This window comes from Canis aureus, chromosome 21, assembly GCF_053574225.1.
Source record: "Canis aureus isolate CA01 chromosome 21, VMU_Caureus_v.1.0, whole genome shotgun sequence".
NCBI lineage: Eukaryota > Metazoa > Chordata > Mammalia > Carnivora > Canidae > Canis > Canis aureus.
This window is the reverse complement of record NC_135631.1, coordinates 15,124,033-15,143,901: the sequence shown is the minus strand read 5'-3', so window position 1 is coordinate 15,143,901 and position 19,869 is coordinate 15,124,033. Positions and strand designations below refer to the sequence as shown.

At 40.2% G+C, this 19,869-nt stretch overlaps 2 protein-coding genes across 2 annotated transcripts; both read right to left on the bottom strand.

The window, feature by feature from the left end:
- Positions 1 to 4,351: 4,351 nt before the first annotated feature.
- LOC144292630 (transmembrane protein 19) lies at positions 4,352 to 6,284 on the bottom strand. The gene has a single exon (XM_077863285.1). The coding sequence runs from the start codon at positions 6,203 to 6,205 to the stop codon at positions 5,195 to 5,197; it is 1,011 nt and encodes a 336-aa protein (XP_077719411.1). The 5' UTR covers positions 6,206 to 6,284; the 3' UTR covers positions 4,352 to 5,194.
- Positions 6,285 to 9,493: 3,209 nt separating this feature from the next.
- On the bottom strand, positions 9,494 to 10,408 carry LOC144293267 (olfactory receptor 4C11-like). The gene has a single exon (XM_077864354.1). The coding sequence runs from the start codon at positions 10,406 to 10,408 to the stop codon at positions 9,494 to 9,496; it is 915 nt and encodes a 304-aa protein (XP_077720480.1).
- Between the last annotated feature and the right edge of the window lie 9,461 nt (positions 10,409 to 19,869).

The window sequence follows — 19,869 nt, the reverse complement described above, 5'->3', positions numbered from 1 at the left end:
AGAGCAGCAATGTCCACAATAGCCAAACTGTCGAAGGGGCCTCTGTGTCCATTGAAAGATGAGTGGATAAAGACGTGGTCTATGTATACACTGGAATATTATTAGAAACCATTAGAAACCACAAATACCCACCATTTGCTTCAATGTGAATGGAATGGAGGGTTTTATGCTGAGTGAAGTAAGTCAGGTGGAGAAGGACAAACATTATATGGTCTCATTCATTTGGAAATATAAAAAATAGTGAAAGGGAATACAGAGGAAAGGACAGAAAATGAGTGGGAAATATCAGAGAGGGAGACCGAACATGAGATACTCCTTGCTCTGGGAGAAGAACAAGGGGTAGTGGAAGGGGAGGTGGGTGGGGGGATGGGGAGACTGGGTGATGGGCACAGAGAGGGGGCACTTGACAGGATGAGCACTGGGTATTATGTTATATGATGGCATATCGAACTCCAATAAAAATATACACAAAAAAAGAACTTGACAAAGGTCAATCAATAGTGTCATGCTAGATTTACTTTATGTTTCTCATTCTATTATTGAGAGTTTTGTGGGACTCTGTCATCCTATAGTTAGTTCTCAGGTAACAGCGTGCCTCTATCTCTCAGTTAATAATATTTTGGCAAACAAGGCCTGGAAATTTTTTATGTATTCTGCTTTCCAACACAATCCTAAGCTTGCTGATTTCTGTTACCAGGATTTCCTGATAATCAAATTCCATTATTAAATCAAAAAAGGACTATCTGAGATACCAACATGGGATTTGCTAACATTTAGTCTCAATTACAATTAAACTACAGAAACTAAAAGTAAAATGAGTCTCTTTAAATTGATCAAAGAATATGTACCAGAAGTCTAAAGGAAATGTCACCTTTAATTTCAAGAGAGTTCCATTAAATTCAGGAATAAGATAAGGCCACCTTTTATAGCTGCCATTATCATGTACTGCACTGACTTAATGCCAGGTCCTCAACCCCATATACTTACAGAGATCAGGAAGATTTAAAAGATTGAATGAGGTCAAACTGTACAAAGAGATTTAAGAAGGAATTTAAGCCCTTTGCACCTTGTAGAAATGGAACAAATCTTTTCCCCTTTAGATTCTACCAGGACTAAGCTCTTGTATGTGGTTGCCTAATGAGGGGCATATATCCAAATTTGTCCTTCACCCAGGTTTTCAAGAGAAATTAGGCATTCACATCTTATGTGCATATTAATGATTTGAAAATATTGATTACCTATTATAAAATCTTATGTTAAACAATTTTTGGACTAAACAAATTTACAAATTTTCAGGCAAATTCAGTCTAGCAGCCTGTCTTTCGAAATTCTGTGTCAAACAATGAATAATAGGAAAAGGGAATAATGTAGTTTGTAGGAAGCAAACACGAAACAACAGACGTCCTTACTGTCTGATGTATTCATCTACTTCCCCAAACCAAGACAATCAACTGGCAGATTAAACTACTTATTAAAAGAGCTTACTCAAAAACCACCATTATAATACTTCCAAATGTAAGTATAATAGACAATTATAAAATGGAAAAAATCTCCGCCAGAATAAAATACAATTATGAGATGTAACAGAAACATGAATGGTCTTCATTGAAGAACACTAAACCTAATCAAAAAGAAATACAGCTGAATCAGATGAATCACACAATTTGGAAGTGAAGGAACTCCCCTTTTAAAGTCGTTAATTTTTCCCAATTATGTGACACTCTGAGTCAATTCCTAAACATAATCACTGAAGGTTATTTGCATGGAGATGGAGTAAATGATCCTAAAGTGCACATGGTTGAATGTATAGAAGAACCAAGGATTTGGGGTGGTAGAGGGAGAAGAACCAAGTGCAAATATATCATAATGCTATATTATGATATCAAATCGGGTATGCCCATAGGATAAACAAATATGTTAAGAGGACAGAGTATCATGCAAACAAATTCAACAATATATATTTGGTAATTAAATATAGAATGAGGTTGAAAGTATTAACATGAATATAAATTATAATAAGATAAATGACTATCAATTTGGAAAAAAAAGTTAGAAAGTATGTCAAAAACTCAATAAAAAGAATTCCTCCAGGAGTCTATGTGTATGGGAGACATTAAAAACATAGAGAAAAAGGATGCAGAATAAGATAAAAATGCATTCGGCAGCCCAAGTGGCTCAGGGGTTTAGCACCGCCTTCAGCCCAGGGCGTGATCCTGGAGACCTGGGATTGAAGCCCAAAACGGTGAGTATTTGTCGTTTCTAATGGCTGAGTAACATTCCATTGTATACATAAAACACATCTTCTTTATTCATTCATCTTTAGATGGACACCAAGGCTTCTTCTACAGTTTGGCTATTGTGGACATTGCTGCTATAAACATCGGGGGGCAGGTGTCCCGGCGTTTCATTGCATCTGTATCTTTGGGGTAAATCCCCAACAGTGCAATTGCTGGGTCATAGGGCAGGTCTATTTTTAACTCTTTGAGGAACCTCCATACAGTTTTTCCAGAGTGGCTGCATCAGTTCACATTCCTACCAACAGTGTAAGAGGGTTCCCTTTTCTCCACATCCTCTCCAACATCTGTGGTTTCCTGTCTTGTTAATTTTCCCCATTCTCACTGGTGTGAGGTGGTATCTCATTGTGGTCTTGATTTGTATTTCCCTGATGGCAAGTGATGCGGAGCATTTTCTCATGTGCATGTTGGCCATGTCTATGTCTTCCTCTGTGAGATTTCTGATCATGTCTTTTGCCCATTTCATGATTGGATTATTTGTTTCTTTGCTGTTGAGTTTAATAAATTCTTTATAGATCTTGGAAACTAGCCCTTTATCTGATAGGTCATTTGCATTTATAATAAGATAAATGACTATCAATTTGGAAAAAAAAGTTAGAAACTTTTTTTTCTCCAGAATGGGAGAAGATATTCTGGTTGTCTTTTAGTTTTGTTCACTGTATCCTTTGCTGTGCAAAAGCTTCTTATCTTGATGAAGTCCCAATAGTTCATTTTTGCTTTTGTTTCTTTTGTCTTCGTGGATGTATCTTGCAAGAAGTTACTGTGGCCGAGTTCAAAAAGGGTGTTGCCAGTGTTCTCCTCTAGGATTTTGATGGAATCTTGTCTCACATTTAGATCTTTCATCCATTTTGAGTTTATCTTTGTGTATGGTGCAAGAGAGTGGTCTAGTTTCATTCTTCTGCATGTGGATGTCCAATTTTCCCAGCACCATTTATTGAAGAGACTGTCTTTCTTCCAGTGGATAGTCTTTCCTCCTTTATCGAATATTAGTTGACCATAAAGTTGAGGGTCCACTTCTGGGTTCTCTATTCTGTTCCATTGATCTATGTGTCTGTTTTTGTGCCAGTACCACACTGTCTTGATGACCAATAGAAGGGAAGGGAGAAGAAATGGGTAGGAATTATCAGAAAGGGAGACAAAACATAAAGACTCCTAACTCTGGGAAACGAACTAGGGGTGGTAGAAGGGGAGGAGGGCGGGGGGTGCGGGTGACTGGGTGACGGGCACTGAGGGGGGCACTTGACGGGATGAGCACTGGGTGTTATTCTGTATGTTGGCAAATTGAACACCAATAAAAAATAAATTTATTATAAAAAAATGAATCCCACGACGGGCTCCCTGCATGGAGACTGCTTCTCCCTCTGCCTGTGTCTCTGCGTCTCTCTCTCCCTCTCATAAATAAAATCTTTAAAAAAAATGCATTAGTTACGGCAGGAATGGGGACATGAGAGATGGATTTCAAGGAGAGTGCACTCGTTTCCTTTCTTCTTAGTCATAGTTATTTTTAATAATATAAAAACAGACACAATTCAAAGAAAATGTGGTGTTCTAAATTACTGGACATAATGCAGTCACTGGACATCCCCTTTGCTGAAAGTAACTAGAAGCTGCATAAAATACAGGAAGCATCGTTTTCAGTTTTGGATGATTAGCAACATACTCCTGGGACTTCTTAGGGAAAGGAGACAGATCAGGTGAGTTCTAGGACAGCCTCAGCCTAACCAAGAAGCCTCTGCCTCTTGTAGAGGTGAGGAGAACTGCAAATGGCTCCCCTCATCCTTGACATCACAAAACAGTTCTCTAAGAGCTCTCTGGATCTTTAATGAATTCATTTTCTCTTTTTTCCCCCTGAACACTCAAGGTTTGATTTTCAAACTTCCTTTCTTTTCTCCCCTTCCAATGCTTGGAGTGATTCCTTGTCCCCTCTCCTCATGACTACTTCCTCATGTCAATCCCCACCCAATTCACTTTGAAATCTTCCCCATTGGCAGATACAGTTTATTTATTTTTTTTTTTTTTCATTTTAGTTGAGTCTGTATTGTACAGGAGAGCATAACTTAAGCTCAGAATAGAAGTCATAGCATCTTCCAATGAATTCTAGGTAGCAAACGAAAAAACTAATTACAATAGTTTTCCAGTGACTCTAACTATTCAGGATGCCAAATTAAAACAGATTCCTATACAAATTTCAAAGAAGGCTAGAAAATACATTAACAAATATTGAATTCAGAATAATTTCTGCTCAGAAATCAACTGAAATGTAAGGTGCACTTTTTTAGATAGAAGATAAATCTCTTTCACTTTTACTTAAAAATAATTTTTTCGTGCATTCTAATGGTCATATGAAAAAGACATATACTTTATTTTCATTCTAACCCTGAGGAAGGAAAAACAAATGTGGAGTAGCATACTAAGAACTTAAACTCCACACTTTTCACAACTGGAAATAGCAAGTAATGGAAGAAGTCCAGGACTACATTTATTCAGGCTTCCACACACATCAGTTTAAATTACCCAAAACTAAAATTTGGGCAACTGGTACTAGTGGCATTATACTTTTAGTCCCTACACTGGTTTAAACAAAACAAAATTTATATTTACCACGTAGGAACTTTCAGCTCAGCAATATATAGGGACATTATAGTTTCATTGCTTAAGAAGCCCTATTCAGAAGAAAAATATGAGTAAGGTCTATGCACACATATCTTTCACTACAAAGAGGTCAGCTGTTACAGAGGAGTTAATGAGAGGAAAAATGTGGAATTTCATCACAATGGAATATGGGAAGAGCTGGTATTTCCTCTTTGCCATTACAATTATTCTTCTTAGGATGAAACTTGGAATTGCAAATTTAGCTGACTTTACCACAGTTTTCAACCTTTGTAAAGGAAAAAAAAAGTTCACTCCATGGGCCAGAAACCCCAAGCAGCAGTTGGGAGTAAGAGGGCAATAACGACCGAAGAAAACAGGTTCACTGCATTGTTATCAAGAATGGGTTTCCCCGCTATGTACTTCACCTCATTCGCTGGGCTGTTGACCACCATGCCAGTGCTTTCGTCTAAACCAGTAAATTGCATTGTAGCTCCTAAATATGAGTCCACAACTGATCCTAGTAATCCAGCCAGACCCCCAAATGCAATAATTGGCCACTGGGGAGCAGAAATGTCTAAATCATTAACGAAGACCAACTGTGTGAGGAAGTAGGTGATGCCCACAAAGGTACCGCCAAGTAGACTGGAGACAAGGCCCACTACTGTAACCCCTCCATTGGTCCCAACTGGAACTTTTTCCCAGGTTGTTATTAGCCTCGGCGGGCTTTTACTCAGAACCGGGCCCACTTCTGAAGCCCAGGTGTCTCCAGCAGAGCAGGCCAGTGCAGCCAAGAGAGACAGACACATCCAGGAAGCAGTGTACTGCTTGGAAAAATCTATCGGGATCTCCCCGGGGCCATTTTCTATCATGTACAGCAGGGCCAGCTCTGTGGGCACAGCCCCATTGCAGAACACCTGAACCCAATTCCTCTGCCCACCTTCTTTGTATTCTGAATCCAGACGCTTCTTTATTTCTCCCTTCCATTTAGTGAGTTTTGAAGAAGAAAGGAAAAACATCAGCAAAGAGGTAAAAAAGCTGAAATTTGCAATGGTTAGGATAAATCCAACCACAAGCCCTCCTAAGGCCCCACTGTGGTCTAGACTTTTCTTTTTAAAGCCATTGGAGACGATCAAAACAGGAACGACGACAGAGAACAGCCAACGCCAAGGAGAAATAGGCTGTAAATTGCCGTAGTAGGTGCTGGCGGTCAGAGACACGACCCAGAAGGCCAGGGAGATGCAGAGCGCGAGGCTCAGCAGCGCGACGTGGGCGATCATCCTCAGGCACCGCGTGCGCGCGCGGCCGGCGGCGTCCGACATGGGCTCGGGGCCCGGGGCCGACTCACCGGGCGGGGTCGCCGGCCCGGGGCTCGCGGGGGCGCCAAGGCCAGGCCCGCATCACCCGCGGGGGGTGGCGGCTGCGGGCGGGGGCTCGGCCGTCACCTCGATACAGTTTAATTATACCAATTTGTTCATGAAAATGTATCCTTTCTGTGAGTACAAATAAAAATTTCTCATGTCCTCATTCGTTCTCTGATAAATGTCCTCATTGGGTGTTAAGTATTTTGTCCATCACCACTTCCTATGTAAGAATACTAAGCACATTTGGTGGGATAGGATAATATTGTGTTCCATAGGCAGAAACTTTTCACATACTTATGAAGTTCGTTGTATTCCTTTCTCATTAGCCCAATTCAATTAAAGTAGTACTTCCTGGTGCCAATTTGTTGGGTATTATAAACTCAGATACTGAAAGAGCATCACATGGCAGTGCTTGCTTATAGATTATGATGTGGCAGTGGTGGCGGCAGGTGTGTATTGTACGTATCAGTTGGGTTATCTTCAAAAGTGAAAATATGTATTTTAGAACATTCTTGTATAAAAACAAAAGACATAAATTGAAATGAGCTAAAACAGACTTTCCAATCTTGGTTTTCCCAAATAATCTGAATTTTGATATTTCAGACATATTAGGACCAAATAAAGCTTTTTTCTGATACCCAAGCAAACAAATATGGCAGTCAAGGGAGGTAAGCTACATTAAGTCAAGATGTAGAGATACTGAGATTTCACGTCTTTTTCTTTTTTTAAATAATAAATTTATTTCTTATTGGTGTTCAATTTGCCAACATACAGAATAACACACAGTGCTCATCCCGTGAAGTGCCCCCCTCAGTGCCCGTCACCCAGTCACCCCCAGTCCCCGCCCTCCTCCCCTTCCACCACATCTAGTTCGTTTCCCAGAGTTAGGAGTCTTTATGTTCTGTCTCCCTTTCTGATATTTCCTACCCAATTCTTCTCCCTTCCCTTCTATTCTCTTTCAATATTATTTATATTCCCCAAATGAATGAGAACATATAATGTTTGTCCTTCTCCGATTGACTCATTTCACTCAGCATAATACCCTCCAGTTCCATCCACGTTGAAGTAAATGGTGGGTATTTGTCATTTCTAATGGCTGAGTAATATTCCATTGTATACATAAACCACATCTTCTTCATCCATTCATCTTTCGATGGACACTGAGGCTCCTTCCACAGTTTGGCTATTGTGGACATTGCTGCTATAAACTTCGGGGTGCAGGTGTCCTGGCGTTTCATTGCATCTGTATCTTAGGGGTAAATCCCCAACAGTGCAATTGCTGGGTCGTAGGGCAGGTCTATTTTTAACTCTTTGAGGAACCTCCACACAGTTTTCCAGAGTGGCTGCACCAGTTCCCATTCCTGGGAGAGGGGCCTGTTGTGCTGATTTTCAGGTGTTAGCACTTGGGGGAGCTGCTCAGCCCCCTGCCTGGTGCAGGGCTCAGTGAGTAATGTTTATCCTGTTTATCAGGTGAGGCCACCTGTGTGGCTCAGTGGGGGTCGTTTACCCCGTGAGGCACCTGGAGGAACAACCCCAGTGGCAGCGGCCAGCTCTGCAGCCCTGGATTCAGCCCCCGTAGTAACTCCGGAGCTCTCCATCTGCAGGGCCTGGAGGCTCCGGGGCGGGGCCGCTGATCTGCTCAGCTCCGGGCAGGAGTGTCCTCGCTGTCCTGGGCCCTCCCGGCCTTTGCCTGTCCCGGGGGGAGGCCGGATCGTGGGCTGTGTCCCGGCGCCCTGTGCTCCGGGGCCTGCGCTGTTGGATTCGCGCTCCCGCCCCGCAGCCCCCTCAGCGCAGCAGCCCCCGAGCCCCTCCGAGCTGCTCCCGCCCCAAGCCCCTCCGAGCTGCTCCGGGTCCCGCTGTGCGCGCTGCAGCCCTTAGGGAGCTCGGCGTACTCTCCCGGGTGCAGGTGTCTGTTAGTGTCCCAGGGAGCCCGAGGGCATCCCCGCCCTCCTGGGGTCCTGCTCCAACTCCCTGCGAGCCCCTTTCCGCCCGGAAAGATTGATGCAGCTCCTGCTTCTCCGGGATGGGGCTCTCCTGTCCTGGGGACACTCGCCCCGGCCTCAGCCCGGCTCCTCGCAGGCCCCTCCCCCTTGGAGGCCTTTTGTTTCTTTATTTATTTTTTCCCCGTCTTCCTACCTTGATAGAAGCGCGAACTCTTCTCACTGTAGCATTCCAGCTGTTCTCTCTTTAGATCTCAGGCCGAATTCATAGATTTTCAGGATGATTTGAAGGTTATCTAGGTAATTTGGTGGGGACAGGTGACTGGGGACCCTACTCTTCTGCCATCTTGTCCTTCCTCACTTCACTTCTTTTTCCTGCAAATGTCCATACATCCAGAATTGATTCTCAAAATGTAAGAAAGGCAAAGCTTCTGCTCTCCATCTTGAACAAAGTTCCCACTTTTCTTTGGCCTTTTCTTGCTTTTCACCATGCCTCCCTTCTCCCCTTTATCCTCCCTTCTGTGTATTTCTTTCTGCATATTCCTGCTGCCAAATCCCTTCACTGACTCTTTCTGTCTTGTGAAGAGTAATGGGAAGGACCCGCCAAAGGGCAGCTGAGTGGATGATAACACCCATCACTGCCAAGTGCAGGATTCTCCTTATCTCACCATTCACAGAACTTTGAGAAATTCTCCAGTCACAATACATATTTTCACCAATATTTAAGCTTTTATTAGAGGTTGAGGGTTCCTCCATGTAGATTCCCCAATAAGACAAGTTCAGGCACAGATTCCAGAGCAGAATTCTCTTAGAACGCCTTCTCCAAATGACAGGTTGTCAAGACAGCCACCTACATTAAGTCCCAGTTACATATGGATTAACACCTTGACCACGTTCATTACATCTAGAATAAAACCTAGACACAGAATTAGTGTGTGCTCACACACACATTCTCTCACTAGTTAGTGCATTTCCTTCTGAAAGCAAATTGAATCATGAAGCTAAATTTTCATGTGAATATGACCAGATGTCAATAGCATTCAACTAAGTCTATGATAGGTTTTTCAAAGTGCTTTGGGCTATTAGTAATCCTATTTTAATGCAATCCTCTCAGAATAAGGAGTCTATATATTTATTACTATTTATTAATATTAATACAATAAAATAAACAAAAAGCATGATTTAAAAATTACTAATTGATTGAATTCTCCAAAGAAAAATATTTTATCTTTCTTGTTCATGAAGGAAAAGCAACCTTTTAAGGAAATATACATTAGGATCCCTGAATATCATGTATCTACAGAAGTCATACTTTGCTACACCATAACATTTTCATTGCAATTTTCACTTCTGCATTCCTCAGTGTGTAGATCAGAGGGTTCAGCAAGGGTGTCCCAATGGTATAAAACACTGCCACCACCTTGTCTACTGGAAATGTGGTTGCTGGACGTGTATAAATGAATATACATGGGCCAAAACATAAGACAACCACAATAAAATGGGAAGTGCAGGTTGAAAGGGCTTTTCGCCTTCCTTCTGCACTGTAGTTTCTCAGAGAGTACAAGATGATAACATAGGAGATAAGCAAGATTATGAAACTCACCATGCATATGGCTCCACTGTTAGTAACAACTAGCAAATTTATTACATAAGTGTCCATGCAAGCAAGTTTCAACAAGGGCTGCAAGTCATAGAAATAGTGATCAATCATACTGGGACCACAGAAAGGCAATTTCAAAGCCAGGACAATTTGTGCTGAAGAGTGGATACAGGATCCCACCCAACCCAGAGTCACCAGCACACTGCAGACATGCCTGTTCATGATGGTTGTGTATCGCAAGGGCTTACAAATAGCTACATAGCGATCAAAAGCCATGAGGATCAGCACAAAGATTCCCATGCAAGCAAAGAAGTGGACTGCAAAGACCTGAGTCATGCACTCATTGTAGGAAATAGTCTTCTGCTGGGAAATGGCATCCACAATCAACCTGGGGGCAATGGTTGTAGAAAAGCAGGCATCAGCAAAGGACAGGTAAAATAGGAAGAAGTACATGGGACTCCCAAGGGTCCTGCTTCTTTTAATAGTCACTACAATGAGAAAGTTTCCCAACAGTGTGGCAAGGTAAAACATCAAGAAGACCCCAAATATTGCTTTCTGTTTTCTTGGATCCTGTGTCAAGCCAAGCAGAATGAATTCATTCACACTGCTATTCACTGACATAGTAGTTTGCAGGTAAGGTGAACTTGATAAAAGCTTAATCTGCAAAAGAAGAAAAGAAGTGACATCTTGGGGAGATCATTGGGGTGACCTCTGAATTCCTTCTTTTTGCTCCATGTTACCTCCAACTTCCTATAATCCCTACGAATCTTTGTAAATCTGCAGAAGTCCAAGCCTCTCCCAGATCTATGTATTGATTTAGAAACTAACCCAATTGAATCAAAGCCTCTGCATTGGACAATAAAAAATCAATATCCTTTAAAAATTTTGATTCCTACCAAGATTGAAAATGGAAGAACTTGTACTTTCCTTGGTCAGGTGCCTTAACTGCCTTGAAATTTGGCCTTCATCTGAAAATTTATACCAATAGTGCCCCACTCTCACTTTACCTTGAGTTTCCCAAAGAATGAAAATATATTTTTTTATGATCACATATACACGCATCTAGTTCATGTATTATACATTTTATCTATGTGCTTTGAAATCTGAAAAACACTATTCCAATAATATTTAGCACTCCTAGTTTTGGAGAAACCTCCTGAAGAAAATATCCTCAGTTGAGTTCACTGATTTGGGGTCCCTGACTTTATCTCTGAACCTATCAGTATCTTGGATGAAATATCCTTTACAAAAATCTATTTCGACAGTCTTTTACCTCTTGCGTTCTATGTCACCTTCACTGATAGTCATTTGATAAAAAAGGCCTGGAGAACTTTGAGGTTTGTAATAATTGAGGAAATTTCCTGTTTACCCTCTTTACTATTCTAAAACTGAAGTCATTCAGGATCTCTGCATATGGATTCAATGTGGCATAAAATTCCTAACTATGTCTATACTCTAAATAGTGCTTTTACACATATATATTACTATGTACCCTGAATTCTCTTATTTCTAAAAATACCATTTGAAGAAAATTCTATTATTCAATATACTATGTTATGACTTTTCTGTTCAAGTTCTTGTTCATAGCATATATAGTTAGTCATTGAAATCATTGCATGCCATTTTGTGTTCTGATTTTGACTTGGAATGATTATAACACTTTTTCACATGTTACTATATTTTCCATGGTTCAATTGTTCCTTTAATAACTGACATTGTAAAATTTTTCTAAGTGGTGTTTATTTGACCCTTTGTCAACTGAGATATTGCTGTTGCTTTCAATTTTCATTTGCACAAACAACAATTCAGAGTAATTTTACAATCATGATATTGCTGCCCCAAATGCTTGATATTGCCATGGCTATTGGTAATGATTAAAAGGTTCTTCAATATTTTGTGTCCATTTATTAACTATATTTTATTTTCAAAAATTCATGATATCATTAATTCTTCAAAGTACACAGAGGAATGAGAAAAGAAAATTACACTCTGTCTCAAAATTATCGACTCTGTGATTCGACTCTCCAGAAATGACTATTTTTGTTTTTTATGTGTTTTCTTTTAAACATTATAACAGTATACTTCTTTATGTGTACCTCTTCTGTATATACAAGTATGGCCAATATTTCAAGGTTGATGATATTCAAAAAAAGCTGATGAACATGCAAACACAAGTTATTTTGTGACATATCTTATTACCTCACTGGCATAATAGTAAATAATTATATTTTATTATGTGCATATACCTTTTTATCATAAACCACATTTAACAGTTTTACTGCATTTTTCAAAAATGTTTTTATTTATTTATTCATGAGAGACACAGAAGCAGAGAAGTAGGCAGAGGGAGAAACAGTCTCCATGCAGGGAGCCCGACGTGAGACTCGATCCTGGGTCTCCAGGATCAGGCCCTGGGCAGAAGATGCGCCAAACCACGGAGCCACCCGGGCTGCCCAGTTTTACTGTACTTATTATGTAAAGATTGCCCATCTGAGAATTTTTCATCTTTTGTCAGTTTATATTTTGCAGTCTTGATATTTTATCTGGGATAACTATTAATCTAGCAAAACATTACATTTCGTGGCCAAGAACACAGGTGCTAGATTCAGATGTCTTAAGTTCAAATCTTAGTTCCACTATATACTATTTTAAGAAAGCCACTTGAGCATAATCATGGTACGTAGGTAGATAAAATAAGAAAAATACCCAGCTCGTAGTGAGTAAGAACTATACCTCTGCTTCTTTCACTATCATGACTTTACTTTTTCTCTGTTTCTGGGGCTCTTTCCCTTTTTCTGTAATCTGATCTTCCAATTTTCCCATTTTATTTTAGCCTACTTCCAAAACATTTTAAAATTATACTATCTACTCACTTCTCTCATAACCCTACAGTAATCTTTTTTTTTTTTTTTGAGTACTGACTCACAAATATCTGGAGTTATTGTAAAGAATGGGAAAAATATTCCACTGCTCTTAATAATTTGAGTTTTAAGATAAATATAGTTGAGATCATTCATTATGTAAGGCACTCTATCATTGGTATTAGAAGAATACAAAGAGACAAGACACAAGACTACAAATTTCTAAAGAATACTTTGGGAAGTAAAAAATTCAAAATTATGTTAACAGATGAATCATAACTTTAACTGAAGAAAGACATTCTAAATTCAGTTTCCTGAGATGCAGATATTTTAAAGCAGAGCAGGGAGGTGGGTTAGCACAGCGATAATGCTTAGAGACCAAAGCCACACAGCCTAGATTTGTAGCCCACTCAACTGCCCACTATGGTGAGATATGTAACAAGTCCCTTTATATCTCTGTGCTTTATTTTCTTCACCTGTAAATATTAAGAGCAAAGCAACCTACTTTTTAGGGTTTCTATGAAGGCTAAATAATTCAGAATGTACAAAGAATGGGAGATGGAGGTCTGTGCACCTGCATTTGCAAACGTTATTTTCATATTAGGATCACGCCGGGGTTCTAAGGCAGGTGCTACAACGCTGAGCCACCCGGGCTGCCCATAATCTCAGAATTCTTTAAATGGACCATCCATGTTTCTAAACAGAAAGAAAGGACACAATTTCAGATATTCCCTCTTCTCCTCATCCTGCATCCTCTACCTCTTTTTATCACCTTGTTATAACTTGAAGTGGAATAGCACATTCTAAAAATATAAAAAAACATGAATATAATAAAATGGTTACTGTGGTTTTCTAATGCAATGGCTGAAATACTCACCATGACATTTAAAGCCCTCCAACGCTGGGCAATAATCTTGCTTACCACATTTCCTCCCATGCCTCTGGGCATGTATGCTTCAGCCATGCTTGTCATTGCTGTCCTTCATATATATGCCTCCATACCATCTCATTCACTAAATTTTCACTATTTCTTAGTTATAAAGGCCTTCCTCTGATTAGACCTCCACTCTGCATTGCTAACTGTGCACACTGTACTCAGTTCAGATGCCATCTGCGAAGCAAAACCTTCCAGGATTTAAAGAAAACCTTCTTGCTAATGACCTTCCAGTGGGAAGTGTGTGTGAGTGTGTGTGTGTGTGTGTGTGTGCATCCTGAATCAAACAATCCTTAATTATCGTCGCTTTTCATTTTTGTTTTCATATTTTTGTTCATCTATTATTTATCTCATTTTTGTGTGTGTGTGTGTGTGTGTGTTTTTTTAATTTATTTTTTATTGGTGTTCAATTTACTAACATACAGAATAACCCCCAGTGCCCGTCACCCATTCACTCTATTATTTATCTCATAAGGCAAGTTCAAGTGTTCTATTTTGGGAAAATCAAGTTAGGCTGGCAGGCAGTTTAGCAGAGACAAGTAACAAATTCTGTAAAAATCTTTTACAGATTTTTAAAGAATTCTAGCTTCAAGTAACAAAGAAACCAGTACCTCTAGCCTTTGTGCTCCATGGCAACCTCTCCTTCTTGGACACTCCACCTCCTATTGCCATGAGAATCATCATTTCTCAGCCACTTGAATGGAACCAGCATAAAGCCAGAAACCATAAATAGGTTAGGAACAAAACCACGGACATATCCAGTATATGTCCTGACTTGCAATCAGATGGAAAATTCTGATAAGTCAGGAAAAAAAGAGACCAGCATTTATATTTATACTTAAATGTAAATACACAGTGCAAGGGTGAGCAAAGAATCTTGATAGGGACCAAAGAGGGCTTCATCCTAGGATTTCACTAGAGTTTTCTTCTCGTTCCTCCACTCTGTAGATCATCCTTTACTCCAACATCAGAAGCAAAATGTAATTATTAGGTATCAGGGGGTTTAGGCAGCTAACATTACCATCATTAATATCAGAACAAGGAGTATCATAGTGCCGTAGAATCTCTAAGAATACTGACTGCTGTGGTCAGTATACAGCCTTTACTTTTGCTGGCCTTAAACCTTGCAAGTAAGAAACCCACCTGTGTAGTATACTATACTTTTACACCCTTCAATGTACCCCTCATTCAATAAGAGTTGGTCCTGAGACAGTGCTGCATCAAGAACAGTGAAAGGCAAAAACCCTGACATATCAGAATCTTTTCATCACTGACAGAAATGCTTCTGGAACTTCATGCTTTTCAAAGATTTAGAGAATTACATAATGTCAACTGCCAGTAATCAAATGCTGAATGGTGATTGAGAAAAAGAACATAGTATAGTTGGCTTAAAACTTACCATAATTCTTGCACAGAAATAGATGAGATTCAATAGAGAGCCCATAGTTTTTGCTCTTGCAACTCCTATTTATTTTGAAGATGAATCATGTGCAATATGTTTGCAACATGTAAACTGTACTTGAAGTACATCTAGTTGGTTTCCCTTGCAGGATCCATGGGGAGAGAAGATACACCATAATTAGCCCTAATCTTTCCTAGATGCTTGGGTTAGACACTACAATAAGGTCTGTAATTATGAACAGAACATTTCTTATATCTACTGTTAGAATATTATAGAATATAAAGGTATAATTCCCACTATTCTATGATAGAAACATCTCTAAAGCCGACTCTAGTACCTCAAAACAATTCCTTGGCAGATTACGTGGACTAACATTTCCTCTTCCTCCACCAGATATATATAGACAATTCATAGAAGTTCACAAATACCCAGCCTTTGGAAGGATAAGAGCTCTGCCCTTCCCCCGCAATCCCAAAGGATATGCTCTATAAACTACTAAGCTCAGCTACTCCTGGACCACTGCAAACCATGGTGCCAAGTAATCCCATACAAGGCTGTCAAGACGTAGATTCTTCCCACAGAGTCCTTCTCCTTTCCAAGACTCTGTAGGGACACATCTCATTTCTGTTACCAACTGATCCACTGGTGCCCTAAGGAGAAAGTATTCCTTCAAGTCACACTGAAGTATAGGCTAAAAATTCCCAAAGGCTTTACTTTTTTACTTAAAAATCTTTTACAGATTTTTACTCTGCATCTTTTCTAACAGCACAGAAAGATCTGAGCACAGGTGCACATTCCAACACATGTGATATGACTGAATTCTAGCTTCATGATCCATGTCTCGATGAATTTAATCAAGTTTCTTTACTTCTCCCAATTTCCTATTCTAGAAAATGTTACTGTATATATAATTATTATTATCAATATTAATGATACGGATATGATATAAACACAGTGAAACCGAGTAATTAAAATTTCTATAATTTCTATAATATATGGAAGTTATTAACTCAGTAACTAAAGCTGAAGAGAAAGTGGAAATGAAAATAAAAGATTTTTTGTTTCAAAAGCAATTTAAGTTATAGATTACATACAATAAAATGCACATTTTTTGTTTGAACAATTCTACACATTGCTTAGTGCTCACCATAACAGGTGAACAGGTGTATTCTCAATCCCCTTCACCCTATTCACCCATCTGGCCACCTCCCCTTTGGCAACCACCTGTTTATTATCAATATTTAAGATTATGAGTTTTTTTGGTCTCCTTTTTTCTTTTTCATTTGTTTTCTTTCTTAAATATACACATGAATGAATTCATATGATATTTGCCCATCTCTGTCTGAGTTATTCACTTAGTATTAGACTCCCAAACTCCATCCATGTCATTGCAAAAATTATTTTGGTAAGTATCCTATAGTGGAATTACTGGATCATATCATATCTATTTTTCATTTTTGAGGAAACTCCATCATGCTTCCACAGTGACTGCACCAGTTTACATTCCCACCAGCAGTGTATAAGGGTTCATTTTATATCAAGTCTTTGCAACACACCTTATTTCTTTTTTTTTAATTGTAGCCATTCTGACAGGCATGAGGTGACATCTCATTGTGGTTTTGATTTCCATTTCCCTGATGATGAATGATGTTGAATATCTTTTGATGTGTTGACTTGTTATTTTTATGTCTTCTTGAATATGTCTATTCAGGTCTCTGTCCATTTCTAAGTCAGATTTTAGTCTTTGTGGTAGTGAGTTATATCTTTTATATATAACTAACTTCATGTTTTAGGAGTGGGCTATTTTGCCTCCATGTATTTGTGTTCTTTCTAGATTTTTTCTCGTAAGTACTTATAGTTTCATACTACTGTGATCAAAAAGGAAGTTTGCCGGAGGAGGGGGCAAGATGGTGGAAGAGTAGGGTCCCCAAGTCACCTGTCCCCACCAAATTACCTAGATAACTTTGAAATCATCCTGAAAACCTATGAATTTGGCATTTAAAGAGATTTAAAGAGAGAACAGCTGGAATGCTACAGTGAGAAGAGTTTACGCTTCTATCAAGGTCAGAAGATGGAAAAAAAATAAAGAAATAAGAAAGCATCAAAGGGGGAGAGGCCCCGAAGAGCAGGGCTAAGGCCATGGCGAGAGCACCCAGGACAGGAAAGCCCAGGCCCAGAGAAGCAAGAGCTTCACCAACCTCCCCGATGGAACGGCGCTCGCAGAGAGTTGAAGCAGGACCTCAGGAGGGCGGGGATGCCCTCACGCTCCCAGGGGCGCTAACAGAGCACCTGCGCCCCGGGGAGAGCGCACCACACTCCACGGCTGAGCTCCCTAAAGGGCTACAACCTGCGCCCAGCGGGACCCGGGAGCGGCTTCAGCGGCTGCATGTAGTGGGCTGCGCCCGCCCGGAGCCCAGGGCGCTGGGGGACACAGCCCAAGATCTGGCGCTCCCCCGGGGACAGGCAGAAGCCAGGAGGACACAGGACAGCAAGGACACTCCTGCCGCCAGCCCCGAGCTGTACTAATCAGCGGCCCCGCTCCGGAGCATCCAGGCCCCTGCAGACTGAGAGCTGCAGTTGTTCCTGTGGGAGCTGACTCCTGGGCTGGAGAGCTGGTGCCGCCGCTGTTGCTGTTCCTCCTGGGGCTTCACCGGATAAACAACCCCCACTGAGCCTCAGTGGCCTCACAGGATAAACAACTCCCACTGAGCCCTACACCAGGCTCAGCTGAGTAGCTCCCCCAGGTACTCACACCTGAGAATTAGAACAGCAGGCCCCTGCCCCAGAAGACCAGCTGGACAGACAGGGGAAAAGCAAGTTATTGACCAAGCAGCACTGGAAAGTTCCAGGGTAAGTTGAGGGATTTACAGTACATAGAAACAGAGGATACTCCCCCTTGTTTTTTGTTTTCTGTTTGTCCCCCCCCCTTTTTTTTATTCTTCTTTTTTTTTCTTTATTTTCTTCTCTATTTTTTCTCCTTTTCCCAGTACAACTTGTTTTTGGCCACTCTGCACTGAGCAAAATGACTAGAAGGAAAAACTCACCTCAAAAGAAAGAATCAGAAACAGACCTCTCTCCCACAGAGTTACAAAATTTGGATTACAATTCAATGTCAGAAAGCCAATTCAGAAGCACTATTATAAAGCTACTGATGGCTCTAGAAAAAAGCATAAAGGATTCAAGAGACTTCATGACTGCAAAATTTAGATCTAATCAGGCAGAAATTAAAAATCAATTAAATGAGATGCCATCCAAACTGGAGGTCCTAATGACAAGGGTTAACAAGGTAGAAGAACAAGTGAGTGACATAGAAGACAAGTTGGTGGCAAGGAGGGAAACTGAGGAAAAAAGAGAAAAACAATTAAAAGATCATGAGGATAGGTTAAGGGAAATAAATGACAGCCTCAGAAGGAAAAATCTACATTTAATTGGGGTTCCCGAGGGCGCCGAAAGGGACAGAGGTGCAGAATATGTATTTGAACAAATCATAGCTGAGAACTTTCCTAACCTGGGAAGGGAAACAGACATTCAGATCCGGGAAATAGAGAGATCCCCCCCAGAAAATCAATAAAAACCACTCAACATCTCAAACATTTAATAGTGAAATTTGCAAATTCCAAAGATAAAGAGAAGATTCTTAAAGCAGCAAGAGACAAGAAATCTCTAACTTTTATGGGGAGACATATTAGATTAACAGAAGACCTCTCAACAGAGACCTGGCAGGTCAGAAAGGGCGGGCAGGGTATATTCAGGGTCCTAAATGAAAAGAATCTGCAGCCACAAATACTTTATCCACCAAGGCTCTCATTCCGAATGGAAAGAGAGATAAAGAGCTTCCAAGATAGGCAGAAACTGAAAGAATATGTGACCACCAAGCCAGCTCTGCAAGAAATACTGAGGGGGATTCTGTAATAGAAAGAGGAAGTCCAAGGGAACAACCCACAAAAACAGGGACTGAGTAGGTATCATGATGACACTAAATTCATATCTTTCAATAATAACTCTGAATGTGACCCCATCAAAAGATGCAGGCTTTCAGACTAGATAACAAAGCAAGACCCATCTATATGCTGTCTACAAGAGACTCATTTTAGACATAAGGACACCTCTAGCCTGAAAATCAAAGGTTGGAGAACCATTTACCATTCAAATGGTCCTCAAAAGAAAGCAGGGTAACCATCCTTATATCAGATAAATTAAGTTTATCCCAAAGACTGTAGTAAGAGATGAAGAGGGACACTATATCATACTTAAATGATCTATCCAACAAGAGGACCTAACAATCATCAATATTTATGCCCTGAATGTGGGAGCTGCCAAGTATATCAATCAATTAATAACCAAAGTTAAGACATACTTAGATAATAATACATTTATACTTGGTGATTTGAATGTAGGGCTTTCAACAATCGACAGTTATTCTAAACACAGCATCTCCAAAGACACAAGAGCTTTAAATGATACACTGGACCAGATGGATTTCATAGATATCTACAGAACTTTACAACCAAAATCAACTGAATACACATTCTTCCCAAGTGCACATGGAACTTTTCCCAGAATATACCACATACTGGGTCACAAATCAGGACTTAACTGATACCAACAGATTGGGATCATCCCCTGCATATTTTCAGACCATAATGCATAGAAACTAGAACTAAATCACAAAATAAATTTGGAAGGATTTCAAACACAAGGAGGTTAAGGACCATCTTGCTAAAAGATGAAAGGGTCAACCAGGAAATTAAGGAAGAATTAAAAAAGATTCATGGAAACTAATGAGAATGAAGATACAACCATTCAAAATCTTTGGGATACAGCAAAAGCAGTCCTGAGGGGGAAATACATTGCAATACAAGCATCCATCCAAAAACTGGAAAGA